This window comes from Mauremys mutica, chromosome 14 (assembly GCF_020497125.1).
Source record: "Mauremys mutica isolate MM-2020 ecotype Southern chromosome 14, ASM2049712v1, whole genome shotgun sequence".
NCBI lineage: Eukaryota > Metazoa > Chordata > Testudines > Geoemydidae > Mauremys > Mauremys mutica.
The window spans coordinates 8,620,119-8,645,408 of record NC_059085.1 but is presented as its reverse complement, the minus strand read 5'-3'; the positions used below and the strand labels follow the sequence as shown (position 1 = coordinate 8,645,408).

Below are 25,290 nucleotides of genomic sequence, written 5' to 3'. Positions count from 1 at the left end.
GCGGGCGCGGGGCGCCTGAGCGCAGCGGACAAAGGCGGCGGCTGGGCAGGCGGGCGGCGGCCCCCGTGCAACTTTCCTGCGGGCCCCTGCGCGAGCCATGGGGGCCCGGCGAGCCCCGGCGGCAGGCTCGGAAGGCAGCGGCGCCCCGGGGGCCTAGCGCGGGGTGGAGCGAGCCGGGGGGGCTGCAGGGTCCCTGCTGCGTCTCGGGCTCCCCCGCCGGCGCAGTGACGGGCGGGGGCTCTCTGCAGCGGCAGCCCCGGGCCGGGGCCGGGAGAGCCTGACCTTGCCCCCCCCCCCCCCTCGGCAGCAGCATGGGCGGGAGCCCCACCGGCCTGCCGGGCTGGAGCCTGCACCCGACGGGCTCCGGCAAGATGCTGGGCTGGAGCCTGCTGCTGCTGCTGGCTTCCCTGGGGCGCAGCGAGGCGGCGGAGGCTGGCGAAGTCAGTGCAGAGGTAGGGGCCCGTGGTTGTCGCTTACCTGGGGGAAAGTGTGGGCAGGCCAGGGGGGCAGCCCGGCGGTGCCCAGCCGGGGGCCTCCTGGGCATCTGGCCGGGCAGGGGGAGCCCCCCTGGGTTTGCCAGCTGGGGCTTGGGGGGAGCTCGCCTGCCCATGGCATTGTGGCTCGGGTTTGGCTCTTCCCTGAGCCGTGACTAGAAATTGTTCACTAGCAAAACGACAGCAGCTGCCCAGCCTAGCGCCTCCCTGCAAGCGATGGGGTGGCCGGGCCTCGTGAGACCTGCCCTGGGGGCACCCTGCTTGGGTTGCTTCGCCTGGAACCGAGCTTTGATACAGGCACGCTGGTCTCCCCAGGCTCGGGTGGATTTCCCTGCACTTCGGCTTCGAACCTGCCTGTTGCTTTCACTCTGCCCGCTGACTAAAAAATCCCTTTTGTGAGCGCCCGGCTCCGCTTTCTGGCACCCCCTGGCGATCCCGGGGGGCAGACTGGCCCCGCTCCCTCGAGGAGCTGCCATGGAGCCTTGTCACTGAGTCCTGGGCCATCACCGGGCCTGAAGTGGTCAGTCAGGGGGGCCGCAATGCCAGAGAATGGGGGGGGGGGTAGATTTTGTGAACAGTGACTGTGGCTTTGAATTAAAAAGCGTGCAGGTCCCTGAGCTCGATTGGGTCTTGGGTGTAAATTCCCCGTGGAACTAGGCAGGTTAACGCCCTGCACTGCTCTGCCCCAACATTGCATCTGTAACATTTCCCTCTCCAGCTCTGGTTTTGCTCCGTGAGAGGATGCCCTCTATATCTGTGTGTGTTTAGATGTAACAACACACTTGGCTCCTATCGTCTCCATTATATGAGCTACCCGCACACTGGTATTACTTCTGCATGGGTCTGGCTGGTGGCCCCTTCTCTGTCTCTGGTCTCACCCGCTCCCCTCACCACCTTTCCCCCAGCTGTAAGTTGCTGTGTACTGTGCAGTCACTTCCCAGCCCCTGTCTGTCCTTCCTCCCTCATGGGAAAGCCAGAGGCTGCAGCACTGTGCTAGCTCAAGGGCAGGTGTAGCTTCCTCTGTGGGGAGCGAGGGGAATGTGATCTGGGAGGGATCTGATTAGCATAAGGGAACGCAACCTGCTTCAAGTACAGGTGCAGCGAGACCAGGGCACTTGCTGCTGCCCTGCCCAGGGGGCCAGAGGTCACATCCTGGTCTCCGCCTCTAGCTCCATTGGCAGCTGATCTTGCAAGATGGTGGATGAGCCCCGCCTCAGTAGGAGTGGAAGGCACTCGGCACCTTTCAGGACCTGGCCCTTGATTAGTACAGGCTGGGAATGCTACGGGAGCCGTGGGCCAAGCTCCCAGCCTGAAGGGGAAGCTCTTTGTTGCTCACTGGGGAACCCTTCTGGCTATTGGGAGAGGAGGTGTTGACAGGGCTCTGGGAGAGGATCTGTGCCGCGTGGTGGAGACCAGTTGTCATAAACAGTTAGTTAAGGGTTAAGGTTTTTGTCTACCTGTAAAGGGTTAACAAGCAGTACCTGTGGACACCTGACCAGAGGACCAATGAGGGACAGGGTATTTTCAAATCCCTGTGGAGAGAATCCCCCCTCCTTTCTTTCTCAGTAAAAGCAATCACAGGACAGACTTAAAGAAATTCTATAGCAAAACACAGAATTGCACATACAGAAATAAAAGTATAAGAATACTAGTTCCTTGCTAATACTCACTAGCTTGAATAGAAGAATTTATTGCAGAAACCTGGGAGGACTTGATTAAGATGTCTGGACTCTCTTAATTCCCAAGAGAGACTCTCTAAAAAACAAAGAACAGGAAAAAAAACTTCCCTCCACAGGGATTTGAAAATATCTTGTCCCTCATTGGTCCTCTGGTCAGGTGTCCACAGGTACTGCTTGTTAACCCTTTACAGGTAGACAAAAACCTTAACCCTTAACTAACTGTTTATGACACCAGTGATACTATAACAGGCCTTCATGGAAGCTATTTGGCCATGAACCAGACCCACCTTCTCGGATTTAGCCTCCAGATGGTGTTTGGGTGAAATGGGACATGGCTGCTGATGACAAGGAAACAAGACGTGAGTCTGGTAGTCCCACACCCCCCTTATGCTAGCTGGCTTTGATCATGGTAGTCTCTTAGCGTAGGCCCAGCGCTGGGATAGCAGGGGGTGCTGTGGATGAGGACTGAAGTGCATTGCTGGATCTGTGAAGAGACCACAACTGAGCTAGGAAGGGGCTGGGATGGAGGTGAAACGGTTGAACTTCAGGAGAAGGAGGTAGCTGCCTCTGTTAATGACTGCAGCCCAGTGGTTGTCAGCAGGGCAGTGTTCTGTTTTCCCCATTATCCCCATGTGCATAATACAATTGAAGGAGGGTTGGCATGGGCAGGATGTATCGCTCCCTATTTATGTGTGCAGTCCCTGCCCTCGCTCCCTCCCCCACAAGTCCCAGGAGAGGTTCTCCCTGCCTAAAGAGCTCTTCTCTCTACCCGCCAGCACCAAAACATCACAGCCTGATGGAGCCAGCGACAGCAAACGGCTGGAAATGAGGCAGGTGCCTCCTCCTGCTGGATGCAGAGAACGTTTTCACTAAGTCGTTCTGGTGCTAACGCGTTTCCATTCTGGACCCTGCGGCTCAAACAAAGAGACTAGGGCAACTGTGGGAGCCAGTGGGTGTCTTGCCATTGAGTTCAGGGGAGCCTGACGAGGCTGTAGGCGTATACAGGAGGGAAGTCCGTTTGAGTCTTGTAACAAATGATGTATGGAGTAAAACAGGAGAGTTGAGTGAGATGTTGCTGCAGTTCAGGCCCTGGCTGACACCTGGGTTGGGCTGTCTGATGCTCCTTGAGCCCCAGCAGTCACTAGGCTAGTGGCCAAGTAAGGAAATAAGAGTGATTTATTTTTAAATGACAACTGACTGGTCCTGTAAGGAGAGGGAGTGGGGAATGGAAGGCAGAGCCTTTCACTGCTAGGGCATCGTTTCCAATCCAGCTGCAGGCCAAGGATTGGGAGAGCCAGTCCAGACGGCTAGTCGCCCACAGCTGACTGGTGGTTCAGCAGCCTGTGTGACCGTGGTAGTACCGTCAGTCCAGTCCCTAATGCCTAGGTGTCCTCTAGCACATTGGCCGCTTGGTGGTGGTTACCACTGAGAGGCTAAGGATTGACTGGGCCTGCAAATGGAACTATTCTGCCCCAAAAGGGGACCCGTCCCCCTGTGGTTCAGGCTGGGGGTGAATTGCTGGACTGTGGTGTGGCAGGAGACACTTGCATCCACAGGGCCAGTGCACAGGGAGGGCTTCAACCCGCCACTATGTTCCCATCCCTCAGAAACAGTCCGAGTCAGGGAGGAAAAACCTCTGATGTCTGCGTAGCACCAGGCCACCCCGTCCACCTTAGCGGGTGACTCTGCAGGGTTGGATAAAGCACCAGATGAGGAGCCCAAGGAAGGTGAGGCCAGGTCCTTGTCAGGCGTGGGGGGGATTCGCATGAGTGTTGTATAGCCATTTCCCTTGTGAAGAGCGTCTGTCTCGCTGCTGCCCTTGAGCCGTGTCTGGGGAGTGTAATCAGGGCCTGCCTCACCAGCTGTCTGTCGAGTTTCATCTGGATGCTGCTTTCCCCTGCTCCTGCCTGCTGGTCCGGCTGGGGCTCTGCCCTGAGTGAGACTTCTGGACCGGTGCTGCATCCCCTCCCCCAGCACCTCGGCTCTTGCCTCACAGCCGCCAAGCCCTGACCTGATTGTAATGAGCTGGGCTGGGTAGGGCAGGGAATTCCTACAGGGCTCTGGTTACTGAGCTGGATTTCTCCCTCCGCCCAGCAGGTTCCTCCCACTTAGCCCTGCCTGGGAGTGCAGAGGGCATGAACCTGGCCTCACAGTGGGGACACTAAATGCTTAGGAGTCTGGACAGGCTCCCGCTTTCACCGGCACGTTCAGATGGCTTGGCCAGGAATCAGCCAAGTCTCTGCCCATCCTTTGGGCTGAACTCAGTGTGAACCCTGAAGGTTCCAGACGGACTCGCTTCGCTCCTGTTGCTGGCAGGATCCCAGCTGTCAATATGGCACAGGGAAGGTGTTGCCCCAGTTCCGCTGCCTTGTGGCACTTGGCAATGTGGCAAGGGTTAAGGGCATGGTGAGCCCATCTCATGCCCCATCCCCACTGCGGAGACAGTGACTGTGCAGTGCCCCAGCAACACCCAGATCCCATGTGCCACCCACAATGGCTCTGGCACAAAACTGCTGCCATCTGGGAACTTCAGGAGACCCACTGTCAGGCAAGATAGCAACCCACATTTGAGAACATGATTGAAAGGTCACCTTGGCTCAACGGAGAGCCTGGCCTGTGCAGTATTCCCAGTAGCTGGGTTGCAGTGAGGGCTAATGGGTAGGAGATATGTGGTGGGGTTAGAGGACATTGCAGGATGTGGTTGTCTTTGGAGTTTATAACCAATGATCTTTGAGGGCCTGGTTTTTCTGACAACTTGTCTATATAAAAATGCATCTAATTAATTAGCATGCACAACTACAGTGATTGCACATGCAAATTAGGTAGCTGCCCAAGTACATGGTCATTTGCATGCACCAGCATCGTGACACTCTGCAATTGTGACTCATGCCCCTGTGCTCCAGTGGGTAAATTCATGTAATAAAATGAAAGGAGCGTCTCAATTTCCACCCTTTACAACATCTTAAACTATTACAGAGAAAAGAAAAAGCAAGCAACCTGCTAACCTTACATCCACTTGCAGCCAATGAGTGGCAGCTCACAGCATGCAGTGAGCAAGATGTCCAGCAGGGGGGCAGCAGACTGTAAAACTTTCATTCCTAGGCCTGGCTTGAAAACCAGCTGGAATTTCAGTGGGAGTTGACTAGAAACTAAGATTCAATAGGTAATTGGAGATATACCAATCTCCTAGAACTGGAAGGGACCTTGAAAGGTCATCTAGGCTAGCCCCCTGCTTTCATTAGCAGGACCAATTTTTGCCCCAGATCCCTAAGTGGCCTCCTCAAGGATTGAACTCACAACCCTGGGTTTAGCAGGCCAATGCTCAAACCACTGAGCTATCCCTCCCCCCAATCACAGGACCCTGTGAGCACCAAACAGGTGTTTTTGTCAGCTGGATTCAGGTGAATTGAAGGTTTCACTTATCTAGGAAGAGGCAGCGGATGCCAGAAAGCTCAGTGAAGACCAGGGCATCACCTCTTCTTGTTTTGTTTGTACTGCACCTAGCGCAGTGGGGTCTTGAGCCGTGCCTGCAGCCCCTTGGTTCTGCTACAGTGTAAACTAATAATAATAGAGCTGCCTGATCATCAGGCCAGGACCCCTGCTGGGAAACGTTTACTGGTCCTGCAAGTATTTGCACTAGCTGTAGAGTGCTTCTAGCCCTTGCACGTTGTAAAATGTTGGCTGTTAACGTGTGGGTGTCACTTAACGGATGACAATGGGGGGTTTGTAATAGCTTTGTTGCTATGAAATGTTCATGGCTCAGTTGTTTCAGAGAACTGAAAGGCAAGGATGGCACTCTAGGGGCGAAGGTGCTAGAGTGGGAGTCAAGCAATGTGAGCTGTAGTCCCAGTTTTTTGCTAGTAACTTGCTGTGTGACCTTGGGCAAGTCCCTTCACTTCTCTGGGTCTCGCTTTCCCCATCTGTCCTATCTACAATCGAGTGTAAGCTCGTCAGGCCAGAGGCTGTCTTACGATGAGTATATACAGCACCTCATGCAATTGGGCAGCTAAAGACTGGTGTAATTATAATACACATCCTTCCACTGGGTTGTCGTCACCTAGTGGTGTTCTTGGGATGCTGTTCCCATGCTTGGGAAGTTCCTGCTTCTACACTGATGCAGTGGTGAAAATATCCCACGTAGAGCAAAAAAAAAAAAAGTCTGATCTCTTCTCCACTTGGTATTTCAGTATGTCCCAGGGAAGGCTTTACCATCCACGCCTCCTCTGGAACAAAATCCTCCCCCCGGTTGGGTTTAAATGTTCATATGTAAGCAAAAGCTGCTTTTCCCCATCCCCATGTGTAGGGGAGGCAGGGTTACCTCGTGGTTACAGCAGCAGATGAGGCAGCAGGAGGCCTGCTGCTGATTTACTGTGGGATCTTGCTCAAGCCCCTTCTGTGCCTCGCTTTCCCCCATCTGTGAAATGGGGATAAACACTCACGTTTGTGAAGTGTTGTGAGATCCTAAGAGGATGGGCACAAGCGGAGGGCAAAGTCATAGGGTGCCATTCAATCTAGCGAATCCATTGCCTGTATTTTGCCCCAACAGCTAGGTATTAGTAGTGAGTCTTTTGATAAAAGGCAGGCAGGCAGAATACAGGAGAATCAGATCCTATCCCACTGGGCTGACCCTGAGAGGCAGTACCCAACCCTAACTCCCATTGGAGTCAGTGGGGCTTTGTAGGGTACTGCTCCTCTCAGAGCAGATCCCACATTAACTGGCCTTATAGCAGAGTCCATCTGTACCACTCCCTTGTGTGAGCATTATCTCATCCAGTAACATGGGCCCAGACCTACCAGCTGAGGGACTGGACACCCTCTTCCAATGCAAATCAGTGGGAAATGGGCATCCAGATACCCAGTGGCAGTTGAGAATCACACTCATCCTGTGCAGTGGCATAGCTCCGCCCTGGGGCCTCCTGATTTCAGCAATAATTTGTTGTGGAATACACCAGCTGCTGCAGGATTGTGCTCCAGAACAGAAGTGTTTATAGTCTTTCTAGTCCTCACAATTACAGGAAAAACTTTAAAAATGCAAATGGAAAATAAACTACCAAAGTGCTGTCTGCCTGGGCCTGTAGACAGCCTGAAACAGGAGCTCTGAGAGGTTGGAACACTTCAATCGGATTGTCATCACTAGGCTCCAGAGTTAATGTCCCCATTGGATCTGTTTCACTAGTGATCATTTTAGCAGAAACATCCAGCTGACGTGCTTACTCCCACAAAGCCAAACTGCCTCATACACCTCCTCGGGCACTCAAAACCCCAGCTGCCCCCACCCCCCGAGGCCAGCTCCCTCAGCGTCCCCCTCACATCACTCCAAAAATTTGTAGCATATTAAAAACTGAAATATGGGGATACATTCTCTCTATTGTAGTCTAATCTCCAAATAAGCAAGGAGCTACTGAAATTGATCATATAATTCAATTTCATATTTTAATTCATTCATACCCTCCAATATAGAATGTAAATGAAGCTTCCGCAGAATTTCCACCTCCCCAGAGTACCACTGAATTCAGGGCCCCTGGGCAGAATTTAGCGGTGGCGCACACAGGGTGCAGGTCTATTAACAGCTCCTAATGGACACTCGCTCCTTGGCTCTTTCAGAAGACTCCTCAAACAGCCGAATGAACCAGCTCTGAGGCAGTGGGTTGAAGCTCACCTGAAATGATTCAATGTGAATGAGTACTCCCGAGACTATCCCGTTAGCATCCCCTGGCTGTAGTGGGTCATTCAGTGGCGTGTTAGCGCTTACACTGTTGGAGGCCGGGCAGGGTTGGAGTCCTGTTTGAGAAGCTTTGCTTTTGACCTCCAGGTTTCATCCTTTTAAAATGGTGGCATGAGCCTTCTTGGCAGGGAGAGTGGGGGAACCCGTGGGTGTTTAAAGAAATACCCAAGCCCCAGGTGTAAGCACATGCTCCATATCGCAAAGAGATCTTTGTTAAACGAGGCATCCTAGAACCTGCTGTAACAATAGGCAGCTTCCATATACAGCACGAGTCCAAGGGAGGAGTGTTCTCCAGAGGGACTGATGTTCCTTAGCACAGTGATGGTTAGCAGGTGAGACGCAGCACCGATCTCATGGTGCCGTGCTATCAGGGGAGCAGATTACTGAGTGACCTCCTGGCCTCTGAGCTCGTGCTCTGGCTCAGCTGCAGTCCTCTTGGGGCCGTGCCTTAGTACTCCCTGGAAGCTGAGGCCGGGGCTGCTCCAGGCTTTCAGGGGGCTGCCTGGCCATGCATCTGACTGGTGGTGATCTGGGTCCTGCCAATGGCGTGGTCCCTCTGTGAGCTGGCAGCTTAGCCAAAGGTTTAGCTCTTTTGGCCTGAAGGCCTATGATGGGGTGTCGCACACGTGTGCCGTGGGTCTCTGCCTCCCCCACCACTGGGCTCTGGGCCAAGCCCATTCCTACGCGTCCTGGCAATGGTGTTCAAGTGAGATGGTGCTTCCATTAGCCGGGCGGGGCGTAGCCTGAGCAGCTGGCTGCTGTGCTGGGGAGATTGGCAAGCCCTGCAGGGAAGGGACCGCCCAACGCCCAGGCCTTCCCTTGGCAGGCTAGCAGCCCCTGCCCTGTGTCCAAGTCTCCGCAGGGAGCCCAGCCCACAGAGGTGTTCGCTGAACGGGAGCTGGATTCTGCAGCACTGCCTGCCCCAGCTCGTGGGGTAACCACCTCCCTCCCCAGGGCTGGCTGTGTTGCTACCCAGGCATTCGGACTCCGCGGTGACTGGCTGACACGGTTTCCCTTGAAGTGGTCTTGTGGCTTGAGCGCTGCCCTGCATTGAATTCTGGGCTTGTCCCTGAGTGACCTTGAGCAAGTCACTTCACCTGTCTGTGCCTAAGCCCCCAGCAGTAAAATGGGAACATGGACCCTTCCCTTCTCCTGTGTCTGTTGCGATTGGAAGCAGAGACTCTCTCACTGTGTATGTACAGTGCCTGGCACAAAGGGGCCCTGATCTTGGCAGGCACCTCTGCATACAAATGGTGATAGACCCCACATGCCTGTAGATCAGATTGCTGTGAATCAATTAGCAAATCCATTGATTTATTTAAAAAACAAAAAAATCTGTTGCTCCACTCTGAGTTAATCAGGGCTGGTATCAGTATAAGGAAACAAACCAGGCAGGCTGCTGTATCTTCCTAGTGCAAGAAGAAACATGATCCCAGCTCTTAATAGGTTCCAAGAACCTCTCCCCAGCACATGCTCAGGGCTGGGATTTCCAAGAGGCCTGACCCTGCCTTTGTTTGAGGGAGGCTACAAAGCCCTCGGGGATCCTTTGCGTGACAGGGCCCGTAAGTCATTATTGATTTGGAGCCCTTGCCAGGGAACTGTGACTGCGGCTAATGGAGCAGAGAAGAGAGGTTGTCAGGGCCTGATCCTGAGAAGTGGTGAGGACCCACAGCACTCTCAGTGGGGGAGACAGTGTGGTCAGGGCTCAGCCCCCAGTCCAGCCCTGCTAGGGAGATGTTAAGGAAGCCAAGCTGTTTGGTGCGGGGGTGTCTCCAGCCAGGTCTGAGATGGGGGATGGGAGGCCTGCCTGGCTGGGCGCTGGCCGGGGAAGGGGAGTGAAAGGCAGTAGGTTAGGTCTATGGCTGTCTCCCATTGGCATGCTCGCAGTGATGGTGATCCCAGCTGCAGCTTCGCCTGTCTCCCCAAAAACCAGCTGCAAGAGCCCAGTGATCTGGTCCAGTAACCCAGTCCACTTGCCTGGCCCGTGCCCCGCCTGGGAGGCGTTGGCCATTGTGGAGCGGGCAGCCAGCAGCCCCGTTCCTCTGCCCTGCTCGTGCTCAGTCACTGTGCCTGGCTCGCAGGCATTCTGCTCTACAAGGGTTTGCCCACGATGCACCGTGGACGGGGCAATTCTGTGTGCAGCACGTTCACTCGAGCAGCAGGCCGGGAGTCAAGGGAGCTGGATTCTAGGCCAGAGTCTGCCACGAGTTTGTTGTGTATCCATAGGCAAGTCATTCCCCAGCTTGATGTCTCTGTTTCCCCAAATGTAAAACAGGGCTCATGAGCCCTCTGTCTGTCACGCTCTGTCCCTCACTGAGGAGTGAGGATTCATGGGTGACCTGCTAATTATTCACAGTGACGCCAGCTCACAAAGCCTCTTCAGACAAGAGCATGTTTATCAGCCAACAAAATGCAAGTTCAAAGTGGTGTTAGCAACGAGCACGGCTCCCCATGCCTCAGCTCACCCTGCCCCACTGAATCCCAACAGCCCCTGCTCTGGTGGGCAGGATAACATGGGAATGTCTTCCCCCAGCTCCACTGATGTCCATTACTAATCAGTCGTTCCAGTGCTTACGGTGTGACAGAGATGCCTAAAGCACCTGGGATCGCCCCTCCAAGGGGAGATTTCTGACTTCACACAGCCCGAAATCTAGCCCGCCACTGGGACACCCAAGAATAACACTGTGCCCTTCTCTAGTGCTCTCCAGCCGTGGCTTTCAAAGCACTTCCAAAAGGGTACTTGATCCTCACAAACCTCCCCAAGGCAGATGTAGCAGGTTAGCTCCATGGTACAGGTGGGGAAACTGAGGCACGATGAGGTTAAGTGACTTGCTCATGGTCACGTAGTGAATCCGTGGCAGCAGTGGACTAGCGCTTAGGAGCCTTAGCTTTCCGTTGTGTGAGAGCCCAGTTGCGTCCCCGTCAGAGCACTGTAACCCTTAGCACAGCCAAGTCGCGGGAAAGGCTGTAAGTGTAGCTATGACCATGCGGGCGTGGAGATGCTTTGCCGCTAGAGGCAGTAAGGCCTGCTCGGGGGCTGGTGAGGATCTTGCGCCCTCGTGGCTCAATGCTCCCAAAGGGAGGAGGGGGCCCCCTCAGACCCTGACTTCAGGCTACACAGGCAGAGCTTAGCTGGTGACTGCAGTGTCTGCATTTGGCTTTGCATCCGTGTCTGTGGCTGCTTTCCCAGCTCCTTTCACCAGTATCTTTTTGGGGGCCATCACTTTTGGTAGCTGGAGCAATATGCAAGGAACCCTGCACTGCACCAGCTGGGCCCCCTGGCTTAGAGGATTCACTGGAAGGCAACGTTCTCTGGGGCGGCTCGTGCTGTAAGTGACAGCCAAGTCCCCCGACAGCCATAGAACAAAAGGGGGGGGGCTCGGCCCTTTGCTAGCCTGGCTGCGTGTGCCCCACATCGAGCTGTGGATTTGCACCAACAGAGCCGCTCCCAGCGTCAGGCTTTGAACTGCTGGATGAGACCGAACTGTCCGATGGGAGGTTAGAGGAAAGGCAGCGCAGCTCCCAGCACTTCTGGCTTTGCGTTGTGCCTGCCCTGCATCCCGCTGGGTGGCGTGAGGCCGGTCTCGGACCCCGAGGCACTAGAGAAGGGCACGGTGTTATTCTCCCCTGGCGGCACTGGGCACTGGCTGTACATTGCTGGCAGGAAGCAATGAGTGCTTCTCATTCCCAGTGGGCCAGGGAAGAGCTGACTCTGCAAATCGGCTTATTCCGCCCCCTCTCCTCCCAGCCCCTTTTAAGGGACCATCAGATCAATGACAGAACCCTGGCTGAATTAGCTCAAATGATTTTGCTTCGGGCAAGCAGCCAGGGATTTCACACAAAGAAACCATCTCCTTCCCTGTTGCCTTCTTTGTACCCATCCTTTCATCTCCGTGGCGCTGACTCCGTTTGCCACACACACGTATATTACAAGAAACTGAGCTAACAGGAAGCATCTGGTGGGAAAACAATCCCCTCCCGAACTTTCACTGGGCAGGTCTCCTTCTTGTCCTCCATACCCTCTCCCTCCACTGTCCTCTTCCCCTGGGTCTAACCTGGACTGTGAACCCCTCAGGGCAGGGATGGGGCTCTGATTTGCTTCCCACCCATAGACCCCAAAACACTTTACAAAAGCAGCTGTCACTGTCCTCATTGTACTGCTGGGGAAACTGAGGCAGCAAGGTGGGTGGGCTAATCTGCATGGGTGGTGAGTGTCCGACGCTGAGGGTAGATTTTCGGCACCTCTGAAAAGCAGGCTTTAGGGGGACGGCTTTTCAAGTCAGCTCCTCAAGCAGTGGTCAGATTTCCAAAGCTCCTGGGCAGATCCTGCCCCCAAGGTCGCATAGAGTAGGTCTCCACAGCAAAGAAAAATCCGCAGCTGCTCCGTGCCAGCTGACTTGGGCTCGTGGGGCTCTGGGCCCTTCCCGCTGCACAGGGTCTAGAGCCAGGGCCCGAGCCCGGAAGTTTACACAGCAGTGAAAGAGGCTCGGGGACTGGCTGTGGGGCTGAGTCAGCTGGCATGGGCCAGCAGCAGGTTTTACTTTGCGGTGTAGACACACCCCCAAGGAATCCACAGCAGGGCTCAAACTGCCCCGCTCACTATAAAATAAAACACTGGCTTTCCCCAGCCTCCCCTTTGCTCTGCATTTCATCTCCTGCCTCACCCACGGGTTGACGTGTTAATCTGCCCCTTCAGGATGCAGCCACCTTTGAAGTTCCCTGCGCTAAGGAGGGTTGCTCGCTAGGGCTTTGCCGCGCTCCCTCCCTCGTCTGCAGATGGCTCCTTGTGAGGGGCTTGGAGCCAAGTGAGAAATAAGGAAACAATAACGTGAAAGGATATGGAAAGGGTCAGGAGTAACTAGCGCTAGCAACGCAGCAGCATGTCCTGCTTTCCCCAGCCTCCCCTCCCACTGACCCTTCTCCAGTTGGATTTGCCAACCCCCTGGGCTATATTCCCGGCCAGCAGGCCGCCTCCCAGCCGATGCCCATGTGCTGATGCTTCCTGGAATCTCCCCAGCCACATGATTGGCACAGTGCCCGGTTTTCCACCCCTCTCTGCCCCCTCTCTGTGACAAGCATGTGGGATGCCAGTTGTTGTTACCGTCCGGCGGGGTGGCCCAACCTAGGATACATGATCTCGGCTTGGGGCGGGATCGGTTCTGGCCAGCAGCCTGGCAGACCCACATGTGCAAAAGGAGGTTAAAAATAGTAGGTAAATAAAAGCGAAGGGTTGGAAGAACAGGAGGGAGATCAAAGCCTTATTATCTGCCATGTAAACAGCCCCCCAGAGCCTCCTGGGCCTGGAATGTAAACAGCCCAGTTCCCTTCTTATTTGTCCTTTGTTCAGAGCGGCAACATCAGGATCCCAGGCCTCTGGAGGGGTCTGTGAAGCACCAACCCCTTATGGCTAGAATCATTTATTTGCATTACCTGGGTACCTCACAGCCCAGTGAGCTGAGGGCCCCCTGGTGCTAAGGGCTGCAGCCAGTCTCTGTCCCTTGTTACTCACCTGGGGCTGGCGGGGGGGCGGGTGGATCTCCCCCGGGTGGCTAGAAGGCAGCACACAGCAAAGGTGGGAGCAGTTCCCAGCAGCGGGGGGCCCAGGCTTGTCCCAGCAGCGTGGGAGTAGCCAGCTAAACTGGCCCCTTTGGCGCCTGATGCCTTGACCCAGCAGTAAGCTCACAAGCAGACCTTGCGGTGGCTGTATAGAGGGGCACGCCGGGGACTGAGAGGGGGAGACGGGGCTGTTTTCCCAGGGGACTGCGGAGACTTTTCCCTCCAGGGTAACGGTCTGACTCCAGACCAGGTTGGTAGCCACACAAAGGCCTGAGCTGGAGGTGGAAGGTTTTGCCGTTTTCTCCCCAGCCTGCTGTGCCAGCCCGGCGCCCGGGACCGTGGGCACGGGGAAGGCTCAGCGTGTGACCCTCATGCCTCTTTCGCAGGCCTGGCTCCGGCTGTATGGCTACCTCCCGCAGTCCAGCCGGCAGATGTCCACCATGCGGTCGGCGCAGATCCTGGCCTCCGCACTCTCCGAGATGCAGAGGTTCTATGGGATCACGGTGACCGGCGTCCTGGATGAGGAGACCAAGCTGTAAGCTCCCCTCCCGCCCGGGCCCTGGGACGCTCCCAGGAGACACTGGCTGGACAATCCGGCACGTCGGGGTGGGAGGGCCAGCCCAAGGCAGCAGCACAGGGCCCCTTTCCCAGGGCGATGGAGCTGTCCTCCCCTTTCAGCCCTGGAGGACCCCAGCTCCCCACACCCTGCATCTGCCAGACCTCCCTTTCGTCTCCCCAACCATAACAACCGCCTGACTCTCGCCAGTGCCAGATGCTCCCAGATGGGTGGGACTTGGGAACCTGTCTGGGGCCCCCCGCATCTAGCTTCCCAGAGCCTCGGGTCTGGTCTGCTGCTGGGCATTGAGCTTCCCCTGCCCAGCCAGTGGTCCTGCCCCACCCCCTCCACCATGTTCTGCTGTCTGAGTCCTAGCGTGAGCCCCACGTTCTCAGTCCTCACTTCCCCCAGGTGGATGAAGCGGCCCCGCTGTGGTGTCCCGGATCAGTTTGGAGTCCAGATCAAAGCCAACATGCGGCGGAAGCGGTACGCGCTCACCGGGCGGCGCTGGAGCCAAACCCACCTGACCTTCAGGTATCGGCGCTCGGCCCACTGGGCCTTGGCTTCGAGTGCTCTGCGTCCCCACTCGTGCATCGCCGGGGGCTGCTCGGCCTCCCAGGCTGCTAGGCCAAACGCAGGATGCAGCAGGGGCAAACGGCTCGCCACCCGAGGCCTGATTCTCACTTACTCTAGTTATACAAGGCTGTCGTTCCATTGACGGTAGTGGAGCTCCTCCTGATTTACAGCAGGGTGAGCGGAGGAGGGTCATGCCCAGGGCACAACCCCCCAGTGGGGCAGCAGGGCTAGGGACCGGAATCTGCTCTGCAGCCATGCATCGATCTACCTGGGGCATTATTTCAGCTGAGCAGCACATACAGCAGATGGCCTATTGTCCGGGCCTCGCCACAAAACAAGCCCTCCCTACCCCAGGCTCGGCGCTAGGTGCTAAGCAGCTGCCCTGTCTGTCTGCCCAGGTGCCGTGCCGCTGTTACTACTGGGTCGCTGCAGTGTTCTGTCTCTAACTCGCCTCGGGGCAAGCTCCTCGGCTGCTGTGAGTCGATGCAGCTCTGCTGGCTGTACTGGAGGTTGGCTCTCCAGCAGCGACATTGGCTTCCCTTCTTGGGACGGGGTTCTGCAGCTTGCTTCGCTCCCACCCCCCTCTCCCCCAGCCAGGAGAGGATGGTTATAAAACATGGGGCAGTGCTGCTAGAGATCCCAGGGCATGAATTGGGGCAGTAAACGGATGTCTCAGGCCCTTTGCCAAGGGGCCAACAAGACTCAAAGATGAGTCCCTAGGGAAGGGCAGGGCCCAGCTTTCAGGGTATCATAAACCTTGATGTAACCCGTTGGCCCAGTGTCTGTCCCTCCCCCCGCCCTACCCCATATGGCTGATCCAGAGAGAACTCCCCGCTCCTCTGCTGTGCACAGGGCATTTGGGGGCTTGCTCCTTCCCCACTGAAGCCAGTGGGACATTTGCCACTGACGTCAGTGGAAGCAGGCTCCGTCCCCCGGTGCTTAGCTAGGTCTGTGCATTGGAGCTGGAGATCCTGGCGTCAGTCCCTGCTGGAGAAAGGTTTGGATTATGTTCTAATACATGAGTAATGCCCCGTGAAACCATTTTTGGGTGGGATGTGAGCTTTCCCCCTGCAGGGTTCGCGGCCCAGATGTTGCTGCACAGGGATAGTGCCAGAGAGCAAAACTGACCTGAAACCAAAGTGAAACTGACCCGTCTGGTCCCTCTCCTGTCCCACTTCCTCATGCCGCACAAGCGATCGCACGCTCGCTCACTCACGCACAACCTCCCTCCCCCCACCCCGGTTTTGTGCCTCCAGCATCCAGAACTACACGGATAAGCTGGGGCGGTACCACTCGTACGAGGCCGTTCGCCGAGCCTTCCGGGTGTGGGAGCAGGCCACGCCCCTCGTCTTCCAAGAGGTCCCCTACGATGACATCAGGCACAAGAGGAGGAAGGAGGCCGACATCATGGTGCTCTTCGCCTCCGGTTTCCACGGAGACAGCTCCCCCTTCGATGGCGTGGGGGGCTTCCTCGCCCACGCCTATTTCCCCGGCCCTGGGATGGGAGGGGACACGCACTTCGACTCGGATGAGCCCTGGACACTGGAAAACACCGACGTGTCTGGTGAGAGTGGCTGGCACCTTGCGAAGGGTGGTGACTGCGGCGGAGAGAGGGAAGGGACTTAGGGTGGGGAGAGTGAGTCCCAGCTGGAATCCAGAAGGTTGAGAGAGTACCGACAAGTACCCACATGGGGAAGAGATTTCCGCTAGTAACCGTCTCTTCAATCTAGCAGGAAAAGGCACAACGAGAAGCTGAAGCTAGACACGGTCAGGCTGGAATAAGGGGCGAGTTTTGAAGAGGGAGGGTAATTAGCCATTGGAGCAGTGTACCTAGGGTGGTCGTGGATTCTCCATCAGCTGAAGTCTTTAATTCGAGGTGGGATATGTGCCTAAAAGACCTGCTCCAGCTCAACCATAAGTTACGGGCTTGAGGCTGGACTTACTGGGTAGGGCTCTCTGGCCTGCGTTCTGCAGGAGGCACGCTGGGTGATCGCAGCGCTCCCTTCTGGCTGTAGCAGCTATAGTTAAGGCCGAGCTGAGTTTTACGCTGGTGAGACCGTGGCTGGCAAGGAAGGAGGAGGCAGCTGTCTCTTGCCCCGCATGGCGTGGGCCCGACGCAGCGCGAGTTGGAGGCTGAAGGGGTTGCCGATGGGTCGGGGACACCGTCCAGCGGGAGTTGGGAGTTGTGTCCTGATCCCAAGCACAGCCCCCTCTGGCGCATGGTCAGAGAGCCCCTGGCTTGGCACAGGGAGGTCTGGGGGAAGGGAAAGGATTGTTAACCCCTTGGATATCGGGCTGCAGGAGACCCAGGCTTGGCGAGCGTCCTGGGGTCTGTGCACCCTGCTGGGAGCAGTCCCTGAGCTCGCGTCCGCGTCTGACAGCGCATTTCTCCCTCCCAGGCAACAATCTTTTCCTGGTGGCCATCCACGAGCTGGGGCACTCGCTGGGGCTGGAGCACTCCAGCAACCCCAGCGCCATCATGGCCCCCTTCTACCAGTGGATGGACACGGAGAACTTCCAGCTGCCCGAGGACGACCTCAAGGGCATCCAGCAGCTGTACGGTGAGTGGGGTCCCAGCCTCCCGCATGGGGAGGGGAGCGGGGCTTGGCCAGCCCAGCCCAGGTGTGTGAGTTGGGAAGTAGAGACAGGCCGAATCAAAGTCCCTTCCCCTCAACAAAGCGAGAACCCTAAACTGCTGCTGCTGTTAACCCCTTCGTTGCTGCTGAGCCACCGGTTTTCTGAGCAGCATCGATCCAGGTACATCAGGCAATGAGGCAGGTGCCCCTCTGCCCCTTCCTCAGACTTGCCCCCCGTATCACCAGAACCTGCTCTGCAGTTCCAGCCGTCCAGAGCAGCCTCCCTGGATCTGCCCGGAAGTGGCTGTGCACCGTGGCCCGGGCCCCTTCCCCTCTCCAGACTCCTGTCGCGCCGTACTGAGGGGGTAGCTGTATGGAGGCCATCGCACTGGGCGTGGAGCACAGGGATGGGGCTTCTTGCCCAGCGTTGCCTGTCCTTGCCCTTTGGGCTGCGGTTTGGGAACCTGGGCTGGAGTCCGGGAGCTGACAGAGAAGTGCTTCTCTGTCCCTTTCGCAGCAGGCAGTAAGGAGTTAATGATTTGTCATTCCGCCCCCAAGCCAGGGGTGTTTCCAGGCCCACAGCTGTAATATGTGGGGAACATCTGTCCCCAGTCACAATAAAATCTAGGCACTACCCTTTGTAGTGAGTACCCTGCCCTGCTCGGGTTGTGTCATAGGCCCTGTACTGCTGAGAGCGATTCCCCTGTAGCTGTAGTGGCAGGGGCCTGTGCTTTTGGAGCCATGAGTGCTGAGATCTCACCCCACTGACTCCATGCAGCCCAGGAAGATGGGGGCAGGGTATGATGAGGCCCAGGTGCTTGCAGATTTGTACCAGCACAGCACATTGGCTCCTGCCCAGCTGGGTTAGACATTTGGGAGTGATTTCTCACTGCCCCCTCCTCTTTCCCAGGTGCCCCTGATGGGCAGCCCCAGCCCACCCGGCCCCTCCCTACGGTGACTCCCCGCGGCCCTGGAAAGCCAGACCACAGACCCCCCAAGCCACCTCCCCCCGGTAAACCAGATCGGCCCCCGAAACCAGGCAACCCGGACCGGCCCAGAACCACTGACCGGCCCGAGCAGTACGGGCCCAACATCTGTGATGGGGAGTTCGACACCGTGGCTGTGCTGCGCGGGGAAATGTTTGTGTTTAAGGTACCAAGCACCATTTTTCCATCCTGCCCTGTGCCTCCCGCCTCCCTCCATTCCCCCTGGCCCTTCCCCGTGTCTGGTTATGGGACACTCACTTCCCCCACCCGCTGCCGCCTTCCCCGGCTGCCTGAGGCAGCCCTGTGCCTGGCCGTCTGCCCTGAGCCTGCGGAGGGTCGAGGTGAGGAGATCTGCCCTGGGCCGTCCCAACCAGCCCTACCAGTGAATCCTGCCCCTCAGCCGAGCCCAGGGCCTGGGTCCCCATGTGCAGTGGGCTGGGCAGGTTTTCCTGGACCGTGCTGAGCATCACGCCTGGTGGCCTGTTGTCTTAAAGGGCCGATGGTTCTGGAGGGTTCGCCATAACCGGGTGCTGGACAACTACCCCATGCCCATCGGGCACTTCTGGAGGGGCCTCCCCGGGGACATCGACGCCGCCTACGAGAGGCACGACGGCAAATTCGTGTTCTTCAAAGGTGAGAGGCCCAGGGAGGGGCAGGGGCTTTCTGTGAATGCAGAGCGGGAGAGAGTGAGCGATTGCTGCTCCCAGAGCTGGGCAGACTTACCCCACCCCTGGCCAGTGCCCCACAGCCCCTGCCCCCTGCTGTCCCAGCTCTGGGCTCCCCTCCCCCTCAGCAATGCCCTTCAGTCCTGCCCCGCAGCCCCTGTCCCCTACTGTCCCGCCCCTGGCCAGTGCCCCACAGCCCCTGCCCCCTGCTGTCCCAGCTCTGGGCTCCCAGCCCTGCCCCCCCGGCCAGTGCCCCTCAGTCCTGCCCGCTACTGTCCCAGCCCTGGGCTCCCCTCCCCTTCAGTCCTGCCCCACAGCCCCTGTCCCCTGCTGTCCCAACCCTGGGCTTCCACCCCCCTCAGCCAGTGCCCCTCAGTCCTGCCCCACAGCCCCTGCTATCCCAGCCCCAGGCTCCTCTCCCCATCCCGTCGCCCAGTGCCTCCAGTCCCGCCCCACAGCCCCTGCTGTCCCAGTCCTGGCCTCCCCCACAGCTCAGCCAGTGCCAGGGGCAAAGGCTCAGCATGCCAGGGCTGAAGCTCGGGCTGGGTGAGGAGGAGCCCTGACAGTGCAGCAGATGGATGGTGCCCAGCAGGAGTGCTGCTGCTGAGAGAGGCCACGTCTCAGCGGAAGAACGGGGCCAGGGGCCGGGACGTGGGTGCTGAGCTTAGCCCAAGCAGTTTCTCAGCACCACAGCAGTGCATGGTCCCGCGTGCCTGGCCCGGACGTCTGTGGCCTCCAGGGCTGGGCGGGGTGACTTGTCTCCTACATACCACGTGGCCCATGGCCCTCCCGCCATCTCTGCTTTCCCTTCCCTTCCCAGGGGATCGGTACTGGCTCTTCCGAGAGGCAAACCTGGAGCCCGGGTACCCGCAGCCCCTCACCAGCTATGGGCAGGGCATTCCCTACGACAAGATCGACACTGCCATCTGGTGGGAGCCCACGGGACACACCTTCTTCTTCCGCGGGGACAGGTGGGTTGGCCCCGATGGGCCATGCGGACAGGAGGGCTGGCCATGCGGACAGGAGGGCTGCTCGTGGTCATGGGGTCAGGGCAGGGGCCTGGCTGTGGGGACCCCTGGCTTCTATTTCCAGTTCTGCCTATTTCCAGCTCTGCCCTGTGCCTCAGTTTCTCCATCTGTCTCATGGGGACTATGCGGGGCGCCCCCGATGGGATGCACTGAGTGGTGTTTATCATCCTGCTCCTCCCAGCCTCTCATGTAACCTCCCGAGCACTGGCCCTTCTGCCACGTCTCCTGAGAGACTTTTCTGCAGCCCTGTGGATTTCTCCTGGTGTGGGCCCTGGGGCCCAGCTCCCTCCTCCCCTTCACCTGGGGTGGCAGCCCTTCCCCACGGCTCTCTGCTGCTGACCCCCTGCCAGCCCCACCCCAGCATCCCCCTACCCCGCAGCACTGCGGGACTCAAACCTATGGTGGGAGGTGATGGTGTCTGTGCGGCTGCAATCTGCACGCTGTGGGTAGGATCCAGCGATCTTAGGGCATTGCAGCTGATGCATGGGACTGGGAGGCTGGGTTCTAGTCCCAGTTCTGCCACTGACCTTGGCAAGGCACCGCCTGGCTCTGTGCCTCAGTTTCCCCTCCCGTGAAATGAGGGTGCTGCTGCTGCTCCTTCCATCTCCACACTGTGCTCTGAGGTTCCAAAGGTATCGTGTGTGTCGCTGAGCATCTGGTTGGACTAGGATGGGTGGGCGGGAGGAGTATCTTCTCCCCCCCCCCGCCCACGCTTCCCACAATCTAAGCAAGCGGGACGCCCCCTGCTGGTTCTAAGCCAGGGCTGGAGCTGCCCTAGCCATGCTCCATCCTACGTGGCCCTTTTCTGGCGGGGTGCTGCCTTGCAGGGGGCGGACACCTTTGAGCTGCCTGGGTCCCCTCTTCTCACAGGGGCGTCTGTTCTCATGCAGGTACTGGCGCTTTAACGAGGAGACCCACTCCGTGGATCCTGGCTACCCGAAGCTGATCACCGTGTGGGTGGGAATCCCTCCCACGCCCAAGGGGGCCTTCTTGAGCTCGGATGCCTGTGAGTGAGATGCTGGAGCCCTCCTGCAGGAGCCAGCTACCCCCTCTGTAGGAGCCCCCACCCCAGCAGGGAAATCACCCAGCACTACACATCAGCACCTGCATCAGACTCAGGGGGGGCAGACCCACAGCTGATGTACATGGGCCCAGCTCCAGGGAAGTCTTAAGATGCTGCAGCCATTGACACCAGCTGATGATTTGGCCTGGGCGCTCCAGGGATAACAATGATCGCTGCCCTTTATGGCTCTTTCACAACTTTGTGTGGGGGGGTGTTGAAATTCTGGCTGCAAAGGTTACAGTGAGCAAAGCAGGGAGAGTCCCTCTCATCCCCCTCTCTCTAACCTCCTAGCCCCTTGGCAAGGGCGTGGGAACCAGATGGGCACACACCACTCGGTGGGAACTTGGTCATTTCCCTGTCTCTGTACCCTGCCCCCTCTTCCCTCTCTCTCTGTCCTGCTTTGTAGTAGTATTGGTACCCCCTCGCCCCTCCAGTGCTTTGAGAAGCAGCTGATCAGCTTGTTCAACTGCCCCCCCCCAATTCTCCTGTGGAACCCCCGGCAGATTGCAGTCTGCTGCTTCCCCTGCTCCTGCGTCGGCTTCTCGGCCTTTGTGACTCCTTTCCCTGTGTTCTCGCTGGGGCTGCTGCTTTTCGGCCCGGCTCCCCAAGGGTTACCTGGCTCCTGGTACCAAAGGGCACTGGAGCAGCAGCACTACACTGAGCCAGGTGCAGCGGGTGCGGGAATGGAGACTGGTAGCATCCCCTGAGCTTGCAGAGGGCACAGCAGAGCGCCTCGTTCAGCGTTACAGGAAGTCCAATTTCCTCAGCACTGTTTCCTGGTCACTGGAGCATAACCTGGCTCAGCCTAATGCCCGTCTTCTCTTCTGTTCAGCAGGGCACTGAGCCGCTAAGCTCCCCCGGGGCAGTGCTAAAGCAAAGGGAATTGTTTGTCCCTGGCTGGGAACGGACTCCCAGCAGGATATCACAAACAAAGTGCTCATTCATACAGCATGTAGTGGGATTTTGGATCCACAGCGTGATAGGGTCAGCTCCTGGGACTGGGCTTTAAAAAGGAAGGTGATGAGTAATTAAAGGATCAATTATATTTGCACTAGGAGAAATTAACTTTCATGCTTCAGGGCATCCACCCTTCACTGCATTGGTCAGGAAGGAAACCCCCCTCAATGCACATCCTTCAGCATTGCACAATTAGCCAAGTGCATTGTCACCAGCTTTATTCTCCTTTCTCTGAAGCATCAGTTATTGGCTACCACCAGAGACGAGGATAGCAGACAAGATAGTCCAGTGGGCTGATCAGGTGTGGCAGCAGGCGGAACACCAGGGGAGGTGGCTCCCTGGCAGGGTGGGGTAGCAGAGAGGGTGACTCTGGGGTGTGGCCGAGTGGTTAGCAGATCAGGTGGCACTAACCTATTCTCCTTGGCTCCCTTCCAGCGTACACCTATTTCTACAAAGGCACCAAGTACTGGAAGTTCGACAATGAGCGGTTGAAGACGGAGCCGGGGTACCCCAAGTCCATCCTGCGGGACTTCATGGGCTGCCACGAGGCACCTGCGCCGGACCCCGACCCTGGGCACCGATGGCCTGACCTGGACAGACCTCCCTTCAACCCGGACGGCAGGGGCACGGACGCCGAGCGCGAGGGGGACGAAGGGGAGGCCGAAGCACGCCCCAGCGACCGAGAGGAGCAGGAGGAGGAGGAGGAGGACTACAGCGGCCCTACCCAGGGCAACGGCAACGACGTGGACATCGTGGTGCAGATAGACAAGTACACGCGGACCATGAGCATCGTCATGGTGATGGTGCCCCTGGTGCTGCTGCTTTGCGTTCTGGGCCTCATCTACGCCATCATCCAGATGCACAGGAAGGGGGCCCCTCGGATGCTGCTCTACTGCAAACGCTCCTTGCAGGAGTGGGTCTGATCCTGGACCCCTGCCCCACCGTGACCCTCCCCAGCCCAATTTTCCCCCACCACCATGGTGCTAACAAAGAAGCTTGAGAAGACGAAGCCCCTGGAGCCTTTCCTGGACTACTTACACCAAGATTTTGCACATTGAGTTGAATGCGCTCGGCCAGGCCTACTCCCCACTCCTAGCATGTAGGAGACGCCCCACTGCAGACTCCTCCGTGCCTACAGCCGCCCCCTGCCCTTCCTGTGCCTGGATCAAGGCCGCCTATGGCCCCCTCCCTGCTGGGGGAGAGGGGGGTTGCCCCACGATCTGGGTTGCTCCCAGTGTTCCCGCTGGGTGAGGGAGACCACGTCTTTGCTCTGTAGCCCCTGATCTCTCAGTGCTGCAGGGTTGGCATTGGGGAGCAGCCAGTTGCTGGGGGCCCCCATCTCTGCTTCACAGAAGCACATGGGCCCCAAGCATATCCCCCACATGAGGGGACAGCTGGGTGGGTTTCCCTTACGGCACTCCTGGGCCATGGGGGTCTCTTCCCCCTGTCCTCAGCCGCCACCTCCCGCGGCTGCGTTCTCAGCTCGGCGCCCAGCCACGGGCTCGCAGGGGCAGAACTCGAAATGCTTCCTCAGCTCGGCTCTTCCCCCAGGAATCAGCCCTCAGGGATGTTTCCCTTGGGCGCCCAGCCACAGGTCGTGCGTGTGTTGTCTGGGCCGCGTCCTGGCTGGGCCCATGGAGCAGGGGGCGGAGATCCTGGGCTGGGTGGTTCACCCCGGCAGGTCACCAGTCTGGTCACTCCTTGGGGGATTCGTCCCCCAGCCCGAGGGAAGGGAACCCTTTTCCCGGGTGAGGTCCTAGAGGAGAGGCCCGGCTCCTCGGTCCATCCCAGGTGCTCTGGCTCTGATGTCTGTTTCAAGGAGAGCCCCCGCCGTTCCCCTCCCCTCCCTGTCTCCTCGCCTCAGTGGTCTCTGCAGCCCTGCTCCTCCCGGGCCAGGTGGGCCAGCTGCTCCGTGCACTGCCCTGGGGGAGTGGGAAGCCATCTCCCCCGCCCCTCTTCTCGCTCGCCCGGACGGTGCTAACGTCTAGCCGCAGCTTTTCCCCATATGCAGAGTGCTAGGGGTGGGGCCCAGGGGAGCTGCTCCCCATGGCCATCCTTGGGCTCTGGACATTGGCTTTCCTGGGCCAAGGTACAGAAAGGGGAGGGCGGTGGGATAGTGAGGGGGCACGTACCAGCTGGAGAACTGGATTCCAATCCTGGCTCAGGTCCCAGGTGCCAGGAGTTTGATGGCCTCAGCCTTGTGTCTAGCAGGGTTTGGAATGGGGACTGACCAGGATTATACATCTGAGCCCCTGGTTAGGAGGGAACTGGGGCTGGAGTAGCTGCAGGGCAGGACGGAGGCGCATTGGCTGAGCTGGGTGGGGGCCCAGAACTGGAATAGCAGGGGGCTGCCGGGTATTGGCGGAGCTGAAGGTGCACGAGGAGCCCAGCTCTGGCTGCTGCTCATTACCCAGGCCCTGGTTGGGTTCCAGGGCGCGCTGAGCTGGGCTTTCTGGCCCAGGCCGGCGGGGTGGCGGTGACATCACTGTGTTTATTTCCTGTTTAACTGTTTGCAGCTGGGAAACGAGGGAGGTAAGGAGCCTAAAGATAGCAGAGGTCTCTGGAACCTGCCCTGGGAAGGCTGGCCAGCAGCCGAGGGCCAGCCCCAGGGACGCGGGTCGGTTCCCAGCAGGGCCTCCATCCATTGGGAAGATACTCTTACCATGGAAGTCGCCCCGTAGCTGCTTTTCATCCGCTTCCTTCTCCCCCGCACCCCCGCTTCCGAACCAAACAGCAGCCTCCAGGGCCTGTGGGAAAGCAGCAGCTCCAGCCCCAGAGCAGAGCCTGAGAGCGCCGTGCTCGGGGAGCAAGCTGCTCAGGGAGGGGGTGCAGGGGGGGGAGGTGCGGCTTAGAAACTCTGCTCCATAAAAGCTTTTGTGGGAGGCGAGGGCCAGCCCGGCCCAGGCTCGCAGCTTGGGTGGAACAAAGCTCTGGCCCTTGCAGAGCAGTTTAGCCTCTGGAGAGGGGGCAGCAAGGCAGGACAGACACCTTCCCCCTTTGGCCAGCAGCCTGGCAAACCCCAGCTTAGCAGACACTGTACAGGTTCCTTGTAACTACACCACTGAATTGGACTGTAAAGAGGTGGTGGCCTTGTCCACCTCCTCCCAGAGAGCTGGGATCTACCAGGAAAGGTTGCGTATCGGGAGCTCTGAACACCCAACTCTAGTGGGTGCAGCTCCGGCCTTCCTGCCTTTCTCCTGATCCAGAGGGCAGCACCCACTCTGCAGAGCCTGCCCGCTCCTCCGTTCTTGCACCAGATGTGCCGACTTTCCCCCGCACGGGGAAATTGTCCCAGCACTGCCAATGGGCACAAGGTGGAGAAACGGGTGGGATTTACTGTGGGTCCCTGAGGCCTGTACTCTGGGCCAGAACCGGCCTGGCCAAATCTGCCTTTTTTCATGGTTGAGTAAAATACTGGTAGTTTTGTTA

At 58.1% G+C, this 25,290-nt stretch overlaps 1 protein-coding gene across 1 annotated transcript; it reads left to right on the top strand.

Moving 5' to 3' along the window:
* On the top strand, window positions 1-25,290 carry MMP15 (matrix metallopeptidase 15). Its single transcript, XM_044987111.1, has 10 exons — window positions 1-452; window positions 13,841-13,989; window positions 14,422-14,544; window positions 15,843-16,150; window positions 16,986-17,147; window positions 18,073-18,314; window positions 18,643-18,781; window positions 19,634-19,784; window positions 20,732-20,847; window positions 22,297-25,290. The coding sequence occupies exons 1-10, from the start codon at window positions 312-314 to the stop codon at window positions 22,782-22,784; spliced, it is 2,019 nt and encodes a 672-aa protein (XP_044843046.1). The 5' UTR covers window positions 1-311; the 3' UTR covers window positions 22,785-25,290.

Coding starts and splice junctions, on each gene's coding strand:
- MMP15 (XM_044987111.1), top strand. CDS start 312: ATGGGCGGGAGCCCCACCGGCCTGCCGGGCTGGAGCCTGCACCCGACG. Junction 17,148..18,072: donor GGGCATCCAGCAGCTGTACG/GTGAGTGGGGTC, acceptor CCTCTTTCCCAG/GTGCCCCTGATGGGCAGCCC. Junction 18,315..18,642: donor GGGAAATGTTTGTGTTTAAG/GTACCAAGCACC, acceptor GTTGTCTTAAAG/GGCCGATGGTTCTGGAGGGT.